General features: G+C 36.9%; 2 protein-coding genes across 3 annotated transcripts in view; both read right to left on the minus strand.

Annotated features, from left to right (window-relative positions):
* tyw1 (tRNA-yW synthesizing protein 1 homolog (S. cerevisiae)) overlaps nucleotides 1-1,965 on the minus strand; it is an 85,437-nt gene extending 83,472 nt beyond the window's left edge. For both annotated transcript variants that reach the window (XM_066678067.1, XM_066678066.1), the window contains exons 1-2: nucleotides 1,786-1,965; nucleotides 531-661 (exon numbers count right to left, since the gene is read on the minus strand). In XM_066678067.1, coding sequence (XP_066534164.1) covers nucleotides 531-661; nucleotides 1,786-1,792 — 138 coding nt within the window. In that variant the 5' untranslated portion in view covers nucleotides 1,793-1,965. The remainder of the gene's footprint in view (nucleotides 1-530; nucleotides 662-1,785) is intronic.
* Nucleotides 1,966-2,793: 828 nt separating this feature from the next.
* Nucleotides 2,794-11,102, minus strand: tmem120ab (transmembrane protein 120Ab). Its single transcript, XM_066662513.1, has 12 exons — nucleotides 11,034-11,102; nucleotides 9,471-9,589; nucleotides 8,508-8,624; nucleotides 8,346-8,405; nucleotides 7,706-7,801; nucleotides 7,526-7,615; nucleotides 6,856-6,921; nucleotides 5,855-5,916; nucleotides 5,683-5,775; nucleotides 5,181-5,245; nucleotides 4,274-4,342; nucleotides 2,794-2,910 (listed from the first exon to the last, which is right to left on the minus strand). Exons 1-12 carry the CDS (start codon nucleotides 11,100-11,102, stop codon nucleotides 2,794-2,796), a joined length of 1,023 nt encoding a protein of 340 aa, XP_066518610.1.
* Nucleotides 11,103-13,478: the final 2,376 nt, after the last annotated feature.

The raw sequence follows: 13,478 nt of genomic DNA on the forward strand, positions 1-13,478 counted from the left end.
AAAATCTATTTTAAATTCGGTTGTCCCAATGTTGGGGACCCAATTTCTGAAAACTGGTTCATTCAGGGACTACAAAGCAAAAGAGGGCAAAATCCAAAAGTCTCATTCTATCCTCATACTAAGTTTATTGAGAATAATCATGGCCAATTTTGAATACATATTCATAAGGGAGAATTTTTATTGTTAAAACTTCATCTCACACATTGACTTATTTAACATAGTTCTGCACTGAGACTCTTAAGAGAGCTTTGACTAAGTCAAAGCTGGTGAGACAATAGCACTGTAAAGTCACACAGAAATTTTAAAGGCATATTAAACTAATTTTTCTCACAAATTAAAAAGTTCTGGGGTATTAATGAAATGTCTGTGACATGCTTTGGTCATAACACCACAAAAAAAAATTTAAACAAAATATGTTGTTTTATTTCACAGTATGGGGTGGTAGGACCTCCAGATTCCTATATTAAAAACAACTTAACATAAAATGTATTAGTTTCAACAAGAGCATACAAGTATAAGGAAGTTTATACCTTTTTGAAAACTATGTTTACTGTAAACCATAATCCAATAAGAACCGCTGCAGCAGTGTACACATACAGACGGTTCTGCCACACAGCAAACAGCCAGCCTTCAGTGGCACTCCAGGCACTATCCATCATCCCTGCAATACAATACAATATTCCCAGAATAAAATATAGTGAGGTGAACATTCTTGGCAAAAGTTATTCATTGCGAAATTTTTAATCAGTCACTTTGAAAATGTTTTATTTTTTTTGCAAGACTTTCATTAAAACATTACTAATCATAATGTAAATGACACTATCATATGTAACACACTGCTGGTTATTAAGTAAATGCTTTTAGAAAACAGTCCTTCGCATGTGTTTCAGCATCTCACTCATGAAATATATTAATTTAATGATTGAAAACACAACAAAAAATAACCTCCTGAAAATAAATAAATAAATAAAAAGTTAAGCAAAAATGCAGTGGTTTCTCAGAGAGTGAGGACTGTTTGAATAAAACCTCTTCTAAGAACTTAGTTTTGATTTTCAGACATTTGTAACTTAAATCATTCATTTTAGATATAGTCGACTTTTTACAGTTAAAGAACATAGCTAACATTCAATCTGCAGCTTTGAAATATTTAACTGAAAACTAACCCTTCAATAAAAACTTAGTTCTACAGGTTATTACACAAAGTAGACTACGTTTAGCCAGATATCTTAAGCCTAAACTCAAGCCTTTACATCTGGAAAATCTTCGGGCTTCGACAGATTATCTGCATAACTAGATTTATTCCCAGCCCGAAAACCGAGGGTCTAACGGAAATTTAAAGATATAATCTCGCGCTTCATTCTGTTTATTTAACACTTGGACCTCGAGTAATATTAATGATTAAATTAAAAAAAAGTTAGATTACCTACATCTAAATTAAGGCATATTTTAAGCTTATAAAGACAAATAGGAAATGTCTTGGAGGGTTTTATTAACGTTATACAGTAGAGACAACGTCTGTTTTTTGTTTTGTAGCTGCTCTTTTGCGGAGAGACACTGAACTGAACCGGTAAAGTCACCAGTGAAAGGAAGCATTTACTCAGTCAGGTTCTATTACACCATAATATTACATTTAATACTCTTTGAAGCTCTCCCAAATGGGTTTTAGTTCAGCAGTTGTCCAACAACAAGGCTCTGTTGTTAGCTGTGAGTGTGAAGGAGGTGTGCTTTAGCAGCACTCGAGCTAACTCTTCACAACCCAGCGTGTCAAACCTTAAGAACCCTCACCTGGCATTTCTGCAGTAAACGTGTGTAATATTCAGACTGTCGACAGGGTTAAAACCAGCGTTCTTAAGACAGTTATCATTACATTAAGTCATCAGTGAACTCAGTTATTGAGAGCTCGCTAAAGTTCACAGCCGCACGCCGAAGGACGCTGCCATGTTGTTTGTGATAGGAACTCAAGAGGGTCCGTCCCCATTTAAGACTCTACACTTCCCTTCAGCACTTGTCCCCTCACTAGAGCACAACCAAGTCTCTGCGCCCATCTTAAATAATGATGCTGTAGGTATCTAAGCTTAAAAAGGATATATGACGATACATACGGTGAAATAAAAACAAACGTAAAATTATGAGAAATAATTATATAGAAAGAAAAATCCTACAGGGCCCTGCATATAAGTGAATAATGGGAATAATTTACTAAGATGTGGGGAAGATTTATAAAATATACTAATACTATTAATAGTAATATTATTAATACTATTATACTATTAATAATTTTAAAAACAGGATTTAGCAATATTTATTTCATTGTGCTGGATAATAAATGTTTGACATCTTTAACAACATCTTGTCATTATTCATAAGAAGTTTCAATCAGTTTAATTTCAATCTAAGATTGGTTTACAATATCCTAAATAATTAAAATTAATGGATTTATTTAAATTTTATTATATTTAATTCCCCTCACACTTAACATCTCCACTGTACTCCTCACAGGAGAACACTACACTGTTTTTTAGCTTGTGACTATACAATTTTATCAAGTACAATTATGCTTTACTTCAGAATGTTTACATTTTGAATTTATTAATGATCAAAAGCACCGAAGATACACCTTTACAATGTTATATAGATTCTACAAATTTTGCCAAAAATCCCTTTTATACCTGCAACATATGAAGAACAAGACTGCAAAAATTCTGCTGATGTATATTTTTTTATCATTAATATTCATTAGTAAATATTATTATTTGTTGCATTATATTAGCATTACATTAGCAGCTCGTTGATTCATGGGCTCTTGCTTTTTTCCTGGTTCATGTTTTTCAGCTTGTGACGGACCACTGCAAGTGTGGTGAAAAAGTTCCCTGTGAATAAAACCAGAAAGCAGAGCCCACACATGGAAACCTGGCAGAGAAGAGAAAACACAAATTCATCAAAAATACTGAATTATGCTACCTGTTTTTCAGCTACATTGTAGTACTGACATTATGGCCTAATGACATAATGATCTATTGGCCTGTTTAAGAACTGTGGATTCATCAGTCATACTTTAACAGCAGCATTCATAAAGATGTAAAAAAAACAAAAACAAAGCAAAACGTAGTTTTTCATGACACCTGACAATCTTTTATTAGTGCTTACGGCAAAAAAAGTGTCTTTAGTTACAAAAGATTAATTTGCCAAATTTCTGGTCATGACACAGTAAGAAATACGATAACAATGGTTTTTGGAAGTTTCATTTACCTGATCATGAAATCAAGTTGATCCAAGTCTTGAGGACAGTAAAGTGATTCAGAGCTCTGTGCTACGCTGTTATTGTCTGTTATGGTGCGCTTTGAGCTACTGTGTAACCAACAAGAAATTCCTTTTGTTGGCAAACGTAAATTGTCAATAAAATCTGTTTCTGCTCCTCAAATTTTTAAACACCTAAATACTGTACTTTTATATATATTAGACATTATGTAGCAATATGAATAGTGCACAATAGTAGTTGTTAACAAGTAATTAAGCTCTGATATGAGACAGAATACTCACAGTCTTTGCAGCATTAATATATTATAAACTTGTGAAAATATATAGGGAATCTAGAGTGATCTCAGTCAGTGTAGAGCAAGACTAGAAACCTTCCTAGAAACCACTGTTGGGTGTGGGTGACCTTGAAGCCCTCAGATAGCATTGCATGAGAAACTGTGATGCTGCTGTGAGCACTTTGAAAAACCATTGTCAATTAAATACTGACTGTTGCTGGTTCAAATGTGCAAGGTATTATGCAGAAACTATGCAGAGTTCTCTAGGCCAAAGCTAATCTTAGCTGGTCTGAAATATATTTTGTTTTCAGGAAAACTGAACATTTCTCGAACCCAAATATAAAAGGGATGATCCAGACTATTATTTGCAAAGACCAAAAGAACAACATCTCTCATGGTTTCAGGGGAAACATTGTCTACTGCATCGGCAAACTGCAGATGTGTACCATTAATGCGGTGTGTTTATAAGGTTTTATTTGACGTCTTTTCCCATAAAGTCCATGGCAATTTTTGAAAGACAACACTAAGGTCATATTTTGCACAAGCTACTACAGGGTGGCTAACAGGGTGGATAAGAAAACATTTGAAGAGGAAAATCAGACAACGGGAACCACAGAGGTTTGAGCTATAAGTCCTAGAACAAGCAAGAATGAGTCAAAATTCTTTTTTCAAAAATTCAACAATTAATATCATTTCAGAAATCTGTACCAGACATGTTATCTGTACCCTGCAGCACTGACCTGCCACTCTTTACACTGGGGAAGCTGGTTCATTCTGAACAGGGTTATGCTGTTAAAAAGCTGCCAGAACTGAAAGACAGACCACAGTGAAAGAATTAATCAAGAAAAGGAAATCAAGCATGAAACACTACCATAAAATTTTATCTGTATCCTACATTTGTGTGTTTTATTATATTTATTGATTTATATTCTGATGACATTTTCATGGTATTATGTACACAAACAGTCATAACTTGATTTTGCATGACCATTTGAAAGAGTAGTCTATAGGGTTCATATATGGATATATTTAAGTTCATTATTTTGAAGGACATCACAGACACCATCTGCAACATAGTTTCCCAATATAGAGTAGGGTGTAAATGGCATGCTTTAAAATGATTTAAAAAAATGTGTTTTTTGTTTGGCTTTTTTCTTTTTTTGCAAAATATGGGCCCTTTAAGGGGAATGATGTAAATTTCATTCATTCATTCATTATCTGTAACCGCTTATCCAATTCAGGGTGGTGGTGGGTCCAGAGCCTACCTGGAATCATTGGGTGCAAGGTGGGGAATACAACCTGGAGGGGGCGCCAGTCCTTCACAGGGCAACACAGATACACACACACACATTCACATCTACGGACACTTTGGAGTCACCAATCCACCTACCAACGTGTGTTTTTGGACTGTGGACCGAAGCACCCGGAGGAAACCCACGCGGACACAGGGAGAACACACCAGCTCCTCACAGACAGTCACCCGGAGCGGGAATCGAACCCACAACGTCCAGGTCCCTGGAGCTGTGTGACTGCGACACAACCTGCTGCGGCCGTCCTAATATTTAAGCTATTAAATATTATGATATGCGTTCTCCTGACAAATTACACTTGCTGTGGTAATCATCAGGGACACAGAAGAATACTTACATGACCAAAGAACAGAAAGGGCAGCAGAAATGTCAGCCCTCGCCACATCCATGACTGAAATCCCTCTGCAAAGGAAAAAGAATAAATGACTGTGTGCTCACAGCTCAGTAAAACTAAAGGCCTTATTCTCTTCCAACTACAAAAAAGCAATGGAATGAAAATAGATTCATTTGGCAAATTTTTGGAGTCAGATTTCAGCTTATACTTCTTGCTCATTCAGGCCTCTACAATAACTCTTAATAAATAGTGAACAATTAGGGTATTTGATTTTTCTCAATCATGTTTCTAATTCCGGAGTGCTGAATTAACTGCTGTCCTTCTGGGTCACAGCTCTGCACAGGTTAGTATTCTCCCTACACAGCTGATTCAAACCGCCAACTATTTAGCCAAACTTTTAATGTGTTTGTGTCATTTGTTTTAGAAGAGGGAAAATATTAATTTCTGCTGAACTGTGGCCTGGAATGATGCCCCTGCTTTCAATGATATTGAAAGTCTTCCTTACCCACTGTCAAGTCCAGGTTGTGTCTTTCCCCAAGAGCTTTGAGTCTGTAAAGGCATCCATTTTGATAGTAGTACTGAAGGCACTGTACAAAGACTGACAATACATCCAGCATTTATCAATTTTGTCAATGTTAAAAAACTACTAGATAAATGCTGCTTTTCATGTCACTTACATTGATATAAACAATAAGGCAGAAATTGTCTCCTGAACATCTGGTACAGTTCTCCATCAGGCCTGAGGAGGAACATTAAACATTAAACATCACACTGCACAGGGAGCACTTAAGCAATGCACCATAAATTAGTTCAGCCATGCTAAAATATTGAAAGCCATGTGTAAATTAGAGCAGTACTATAGTTTCCAAAGCTATTAGCACAGCAATGCAAAGTTACAGATCATTTGGTAAAAGAGACAGATGTGGTGTGACATTAAAAGTAGTATAAATAGTAAATCTTGTGATGCAGATGTACTAGCCAGTGTCCTACAGTTTGCATTAATTATCCTCTAGCCTTTCACTAATGGTCAGTACCTCACAGTACATTGGCTGTATATGTTCCAGCCAAGTAATGACATTGAAGAGTGTTTAAAAAGAACAGCAGCACTGCTGTATCTGATACACTCATATCAGTGTAACATAATACAACTTCACTCAGTGCTGAGAATTGTCCACCACTTCAATAATGTGGTCAGTTGCAGTCCTGTGGTCCAATGATACCAGTGATAAATTGGATAGAGTGTGGCTGGCAATTTGTAATTCTACACCTATGTAGTGCACCCATGAATATGGTGGAGCTCATAAACTGACCAAGGAGAAGACATTTGCTTTTCATACAGTGAATATTATACAAGCCTATTGTGACACCACTGGAAGTGGGGAAATGAGACACAGCTATTACAGCAAAAAAAAAAACTTTATTGAAATGTCCTTAAAGAAGCAAGTGAACAAGTAATTCAGGCTTATAGTATGGAGGAACTAGCAGAGGCAATATCCACTGTCACCCAAAAAATCAACAAAACACACCCTCACAACAGATAAGCCCTTAAATAACCCTAAAAAACAACCCTGAACTAACAGAAAAACAGCTACTGAGTATGTTGGGTGCTCACCATACTCAGTGACACTAGAGAATGCATCTAATGGCTGTAATTGACACATATTTGCACTGTACTTACCAAGTGAGCATGACCCCTGAGAGAAAGGTGGTGATGTAGTGATGGAACACCCACCAGCCCTTAATCCTGAAATGGGGAAAAAATGTAGCTTTATAGCCATGCTGTGGCATCCCAGGTGGTTTTTAGGCCATTGCTGTGTTATTCCAGTTATATCCAATGACTATTATTCTCAGTATTAGAGATGCCCATTGTGACATTGTAGTACTAGATTAGAACTACCTGCACATTTCAGCATTGATTTCCTAAGGGGGAGAGGAAATATGGAGGATGTCTATACAAAAACAGTAAGTTTGATTAGTCCAAAAGCTACCTTTTTAGACATAGACTTTACAGCCTGAAGAAATAATGTCTGTTAATGGAAAACTAAGTAATATGTTTACCTTAAAATTAGAGCATCAACATAATTGACATGTAATAGGGAGAATGGAGCCTCTGCTGTTGCAGCTCTGGGTTCAGGACTGAACTATGTAACTTTTGAAGAAGCATAGGAAGTCATCCCCTTCCTTAGCCCTCCCCTTGTTTTTAGGACAGTTCTGTAAATGTGCATTATACCTAGTGTTCCTTCAACAAGAATGATGTTACACTGCAGGGCAAGTCAGATTTGTTTAAATACATTCCCATTAGTGACCTGGAAAGCATCAGCCACAATTGACCACCAGCTCTAACTGACCTGGAGCCATTACTGATGAGAATGCTCTCTCGGATTGTTAAAGTGCAGTAGTACCACACCAAAAGGAAGTTCAGCAGAGCGTCCACAAACCTGCACAATACACAACAAAACAAACATGGCTGATAATTGTGTTTAAACCCCGCCAATTTATTCAAGAACCCCGGAAGAATGCACCGCTACCTGTAGGTGACAAAAAACTGGCACAAAAAGGCCAGCAGCAGCAGGATCACAGTCACACACAGCTTGAATTTCTCATATTCATCTTTGTAGGCAGCCCTGTCGCCAAATAACAATGGAAGACAGAGGACAGTTTATTTAAATGTTCATGAGTTTTCTTCTGAGCTCATTACACATCAACTGGAGGCTAGATTTGAATTTCACAGCTCAGGCTACATCTGCATCTTCACTAGTCTGGATGACAGGGCATATACTGCCACCTCGTGGCTTGATTAAGAAAGACTATATCGAGTTGTTAATATGAATAAATACCAGCCATTCACTGATAATTGAGTTTCAGCTTTTTATTTTACACTGAAAAGGTCCAGTTCTTGCTTTAATAGAAGCTGGATGTTCTTAAAAGGTCCACTGCAAATCAACTGATCTACGTACCCTTGAGGTTCTATGAGCTGCTACTCTCATATTCCAGTTTAAATGGTTTTATGTGGAGGGCATTTTATTTTTACTCTGTTGTTTACGTAGGTAACATTACTTCTATTTAAGCATAAATTTAGGGCACTCCACCCATCACTGGCTGATAAAAGATGATGAAGGTGTATGGATGGCTACATACAACCACTGAATGTTTTAGTCACTTTCTTACTTTGACTGTTTGCTTAGGAAGTTGACATTCACACTGCCAAGGACGAGACTGAGATATATCCTTCAGGAGAGAAAACAAAGACACAGAAAAGTGAAACATTTGCGAATACAGCATACCTATAATCAAGTACGTTTACATAACTGGCTGGTGATTCTGCATTACCCATTACTCTTAGGAAGAAATGCCTCCATCTGTAAGAACATGTTGGACCTCTCCTGGATGTGTCCCTTGATTTTTTCCACCTGCTTCACATCTTCTCCATGAATTCCTTTGCTGCATCTGTAATTGGAGCTGTGTCACTTCACAAAACTGCCTCTATCCATTGCCTTCATGTTACAAATATATTACATCATGTTTGTTTGTAGCTACTATGAAGCTCTGCTTTACTACAATGCAAGGAGGGAGGTACATTATTTGTCCAAATGTCTGTAGGTACCCTTTCATATAAGTGAATTTATTCCAGAGCCTAAGATCACCATGCCCAATGACAACTGTCAGCCAGAAAGGTATAAAGTGAAAGAACTTTCTCTGACATCACTGGCCTCCTTCCAATAGCTTTGAAATGGTTTAGAGTGGCTTTTGTAATGTAATCATTTAAAGCAAGACTGAGTAGTAGTATTATCATAAACCTACAGCTTAATAACATTGTGATTCTCCACTGACCTGTAATACATAGAATGGAGCCTCTGTTATTGCTAACCTAGGCTTAGCACTGCAGAAACTGCTCTATTTAACACATGGAAGAGGGTAGAAAATCGCCCCTCCCCCTTAATTTCACCACAGTGCTGTAAAAATTAATTACACTCTGCGACTGTAGGGGGAAAATATAAAACAATATGTAGTGTACCTTAAACATGATAACCTGGCCTCAGTAAGTTCTCATGACTATATGCCATCAAATCCTCACAGCAATGCTCCAGCATGTAGTGTAAATCCTTCCCAAAAATTCAGAGACTTTTATTATAACAAACTGTAGTAGAGAAACACTATAAAAAGAAAGTCCCCACAGAGATGCCTTGAGGCCTGAGGTCTGCACTAGCATCCTGCCTCCATGGGTAGCCCTTTAACATGGATGCATCCACAGATAATAAACATACAAAGGAGTGACACCTATTCGTTCCTCACTTGTTCAAAGACTGAGACAAGTCCTTTAAATACTTCCTGTGGCGAGCAATGGACGCTGTGAAGCTGTTCTGAAGCTTGGAGACTTCGTCCTGCTTTTGCAAGTAAAGTCGATGACTCTCCTGCAAAACAACAGAGTGATAGTTTTTACAGCAGAAAGCACAGCACATTACTATTTAAATACTTAAGTGTAACACTGGTACCAACATGAGGCCTGCAGCAGTAACGTCACTGTTACAGACCACACTGAAACTTACAATGAGTTATACACCAATATTATGCCTACAAAAAATGACATTTTTTTTACCAGAAACACCTAGCATATACAGTACTGTCCTGCAAAAATCAATGCAATAATCAAAGACCACCCTTTATTTTTATTTATAAAGCAATTAGTTTTTTGACCCAGTACCAATGATAAAAATGATATACTGTCACAGTGCATCTCACTCACCATGGCTATAGTTTTTGATCATATTTAATACATTTTCCACAGGAAGAAAGGCAAGATTTGAACCTGAAACCAACTAAACATATATTTAAAAGCATACCCAGAATCCTCAACAACAGCTTCAAGATGATATTTCTAGAAGCTTTGTGTGGAACTCACACATTTAACATAATGTTACACAAGAGGCACTATTCAGTGCATTGCATCAGTGAGTTCACATATTTATGTTTCAGTATTTAGTGTGTGTATTCTTCATCTAAATTGTATTGTTGCCCAAATTTCTGTCTTGGAATTTCATGAAAATGTTTTTGTGAACAAAACACACTTTTTGATGTTGGAGTCTTGACTCTGTTGTGGCTAGTCCATTGTTCTGAGACCAACAATAACTTCTTCCTATAATCGGCAAGTTGTACAGTTTAATTTTCAAGAAAATGGCTTCTTGACTGCTACATATCCTTTCATACCATACTGATGAGTTTTTTCTTATTGTGGAGGTTGGTCAGAACCAGCTGTGGGTGTTTTCAGATGCAATTGGTGAACTGTATTTTCTCATGTCTGTAAAGGAGGAAAGCTTTAAGCACTGTTTACCTGACATTTTTGTAGTCTATCCATTACCTCTTTTTGTAATTGTGGAATTTCCTCTAATGGTGCTTATTTTTATGGATATTTTTTATTATATTTATATTTTTACTTATATTTTACAGAAATTTAACTTGATTTACTTGATCTTGACTTTTGCACAATATTGTAGACGTTCTTTAAATATTCGCGAATTATTGACTATATCTCATGTTGCACAGTTGATATTCAGTTCAATGGTGTACAGGCACACACTGTTTGTATAGGCTAATTGTAATGGAATAGCCTGAAACACAATAGGACGCTCCCTGTAGCATGTGCATGTGAGCTTAAAGTTACCATACTCATTGTCAGAGTGATAGAGCTCCATCCAATACCTCTATGATGTGTTGAATGGCATTTGTGACCCAAAATCTTTTCTTCACAAAGGGGCACAATCATTTAATATGCATTATTTCATAAGAAATGTTGGATGAGCAGTTGTTAAAACTTGACCATACACTGACTATGACCTGTAAAAAAAAACATCACCTCACCTGAATCTGCTGAAATTCTTTCTCTAAACTCTCCCATTCTCGGAGGACATCTGTTAACTTGGATGACATTTGGTTCCTCCTTAAAATTAACTGAATATGTGGATGCAGAAAATGTTGAGAGGGCAAATCCAAAAACTAATTGTATTGATTTTCAATTTAAAGCCATTTGCTAACAATGTCTCGTCCCAAAAGTGTCACTGAGAGCAATAGATTTGAATGGACTTTTGTTTATTGCTTTCAGTGAACTTTGACTTTTGCAACTTTGCTGACCTTTGGCACACTTGCATGTGAGAACTATTATCTCTTGTAATTATGGTCTTACAAGTGTGATGTGAAGTTATGGAAAACAAAGCAAAGAAATTAGACAGGGTGAATGGATTTAACTACACCTGCTAAAAATTGACATTGGAAGAATTATCTGTTTTTTCAGTGCATTAACACATTAATTTGGCGATCTTTAGCTCCTACCAACCCACAACCAGTCAATTATTTTTGGTCTGCCTAAGTCTAAGTTTTGATTTTTTACTGCTTATTTGCATAGAGTGCAGACATTTTTAAATGCCCCACCTCCTCATCTGAGTCTCCCCAGTCACAGTACTGGACCAACATTAATGTGAAAGCACAAAGACAGAGCAAAACAAAGCTAATATGCACAGAAAAAGAGTATACTGAATAAATATGGTTAAAACCAAATGAACCAAGTGAAAATGACTAAAACCCAGAGATTCTGCTCCTGCACTGAACTGAGGTGTGGCTCATTCTCATTTAAAGGAACAGGCGCTGAAACCACTTGTTCTGAAGAGTGTTGTTTAGACAAGGGGAGAACATTGCCCTTTTGTTCAGTCCTTGTGGTATTTTGACAAAACCATGTCACAGTAATTGCATTGAAATCCGAGGGTAGTTCATATAGTATGTTGCTTTTAAGTTACTGTGCTACTTTGTGTTTTTCTCCACACAAAGGCATCATCCACTGGGAATACACTTTAGTTGCACAATATAATAAGTCATGATGCAATCCATTTGACAAAAGACAAGCTATAAAATCAGGGTCAAACTGGTGGAGCAACAAAGCAATTCATTTTATAATAGTGTACCGATACATGTCAAAGTTCTAATTGCTGAATATCTTTCTGTACAAAAGAAAATGAGGTCTCAATCCATCTGACACCAATTATGTAATGGACACTGTATCAGTGTAATTTATCTTATGTATTGAAATCAAACATGGGTTTGCCCTGGACAGGACATTGAGATAAGCAAAGAGAAAATATTCAGAGCTATTTGGATAAGCTATACATAGCTCAAAGCCATAAAACAAACGCTTGTTAACGAACTATTGTTAACGAAGGAACAGCTTCCCTGAGAAGCAAATATCATGAACATCCTCTATAAATATGATTCCAGTCACTGGATATCTGTCATTTCTAATAATGAAATAGGTCCAATTTTTAGTGCTACAGGATAAGAGCCTGGATGTATGTCAACTGGCTCCCTGTTTTCTCTTCCCTGCTAGGTAATGTATGATATAGGTCAAAAAACAATGGCTCCTGCATAATGTCTGTCACAAAGAGTCTTTTGGATTACAACCATTAGTGAAACAGGCTCCCATAACATAAGGTGCAGGGAGCCATATGAGATAGCAGGACCCATACTAAAGAGGACATATTATGAAAAAATCAGTAGCTCCTACCAAAGCAAAAACTGAAGTAAAATAATCCTGTCAGATTTTTGTGAACTGCTGAAATCATAAATATTGGATAAAATGAGTCATTCCCATTTTATGTTGCATTTAGAAGGCAGCCACTTCTGAGTTTTTCTGCTTCCTAGTCTGAAGCCCCTTTCACACATGCATGGTAATCCAGAAATCTCAGAACGTATTTCTTAAGTTGTAAAAACATCCCAGGAATGTTAGCTCAACCTTATCCACACCTAACGTACTATATTTTAGGAACATTGTCTTAGAATGTTCTTATAACTTTCTTCTAGAATGTTCTTAGAACGTTCCCGTAATGTTCTATTTTGGTTGTGGGGAACATTGCATTGGAATAGTTATGATAATCCCCCATAAGAGGGCTCAAATATTCCCTTTTCTTAAAAAATAAAATACCATCCTCCAAATCATTCTGATTTACTATGGTGGTCTAATTCAATGATGAAATAACTCAACTGCTAAGATAATTACATACGGAGGCAAAACAAGTGCAAGCTTAATGATTTAAAAATTAATATAAAAATGTTTCTTTTTGGGCAGCACGGTGGCACAGCAGTTAGTGGCACTCACACAGCTACAGGCACGTGGAGGTTGTGGGTTCAAGTCTCGTTCCGGGTGACTGTCTGTGAGGAGTTCTCCCTGTGTCTGCATGGGTTTCCTCCAGGTGCTCAGGTTTCCTTCCAAAAATACAGGTTGGTAGTTTAACTGCCGACTCAAAAGTGTCCATAGGTGTG

The sequence above is a fragment of the Hoplias malabaricus genome, chromosome 1, assembly GCF_029633855.1.
Source record: "Hoplias malabaricus isolate fHopMal1 chromosome 1, fHopMal1.hap1, whole genome shotgun sequence".
NCBI classification, from domain to species: Eukaryota; Metazoa; Chordata; class Actinopteri; order Characiformes; family Erythrinidae; genus Hoplias; species Hoplias malabaricus.

Excerpts from the sequence above, each read along its gene's own strand:
- tmem120ab (XM_066662513.1), bottom strand. The coding sequence starts at position 11,102 with ATGTCATCCAAGTTAACAGATGTCCTCCGAGAATGGGAGAGTTTAGAG. Across the intron at positions 5,776-5,854 it reads GCCTTATTGTTTATATCAAT|TCTTTGTACAGTGCCTTCAG; the intron begins GTAAGTGACATG and ends ATGTATTGTCAG. Across the intron at positions 2,911-4,273 it reads CCCAGTGTAAAGAGTGGCAG|GTTTCCATGTGTGGGCTCTG; the intron begins GTCAGTGCTGCA and ends CTTCTCTGCCAG.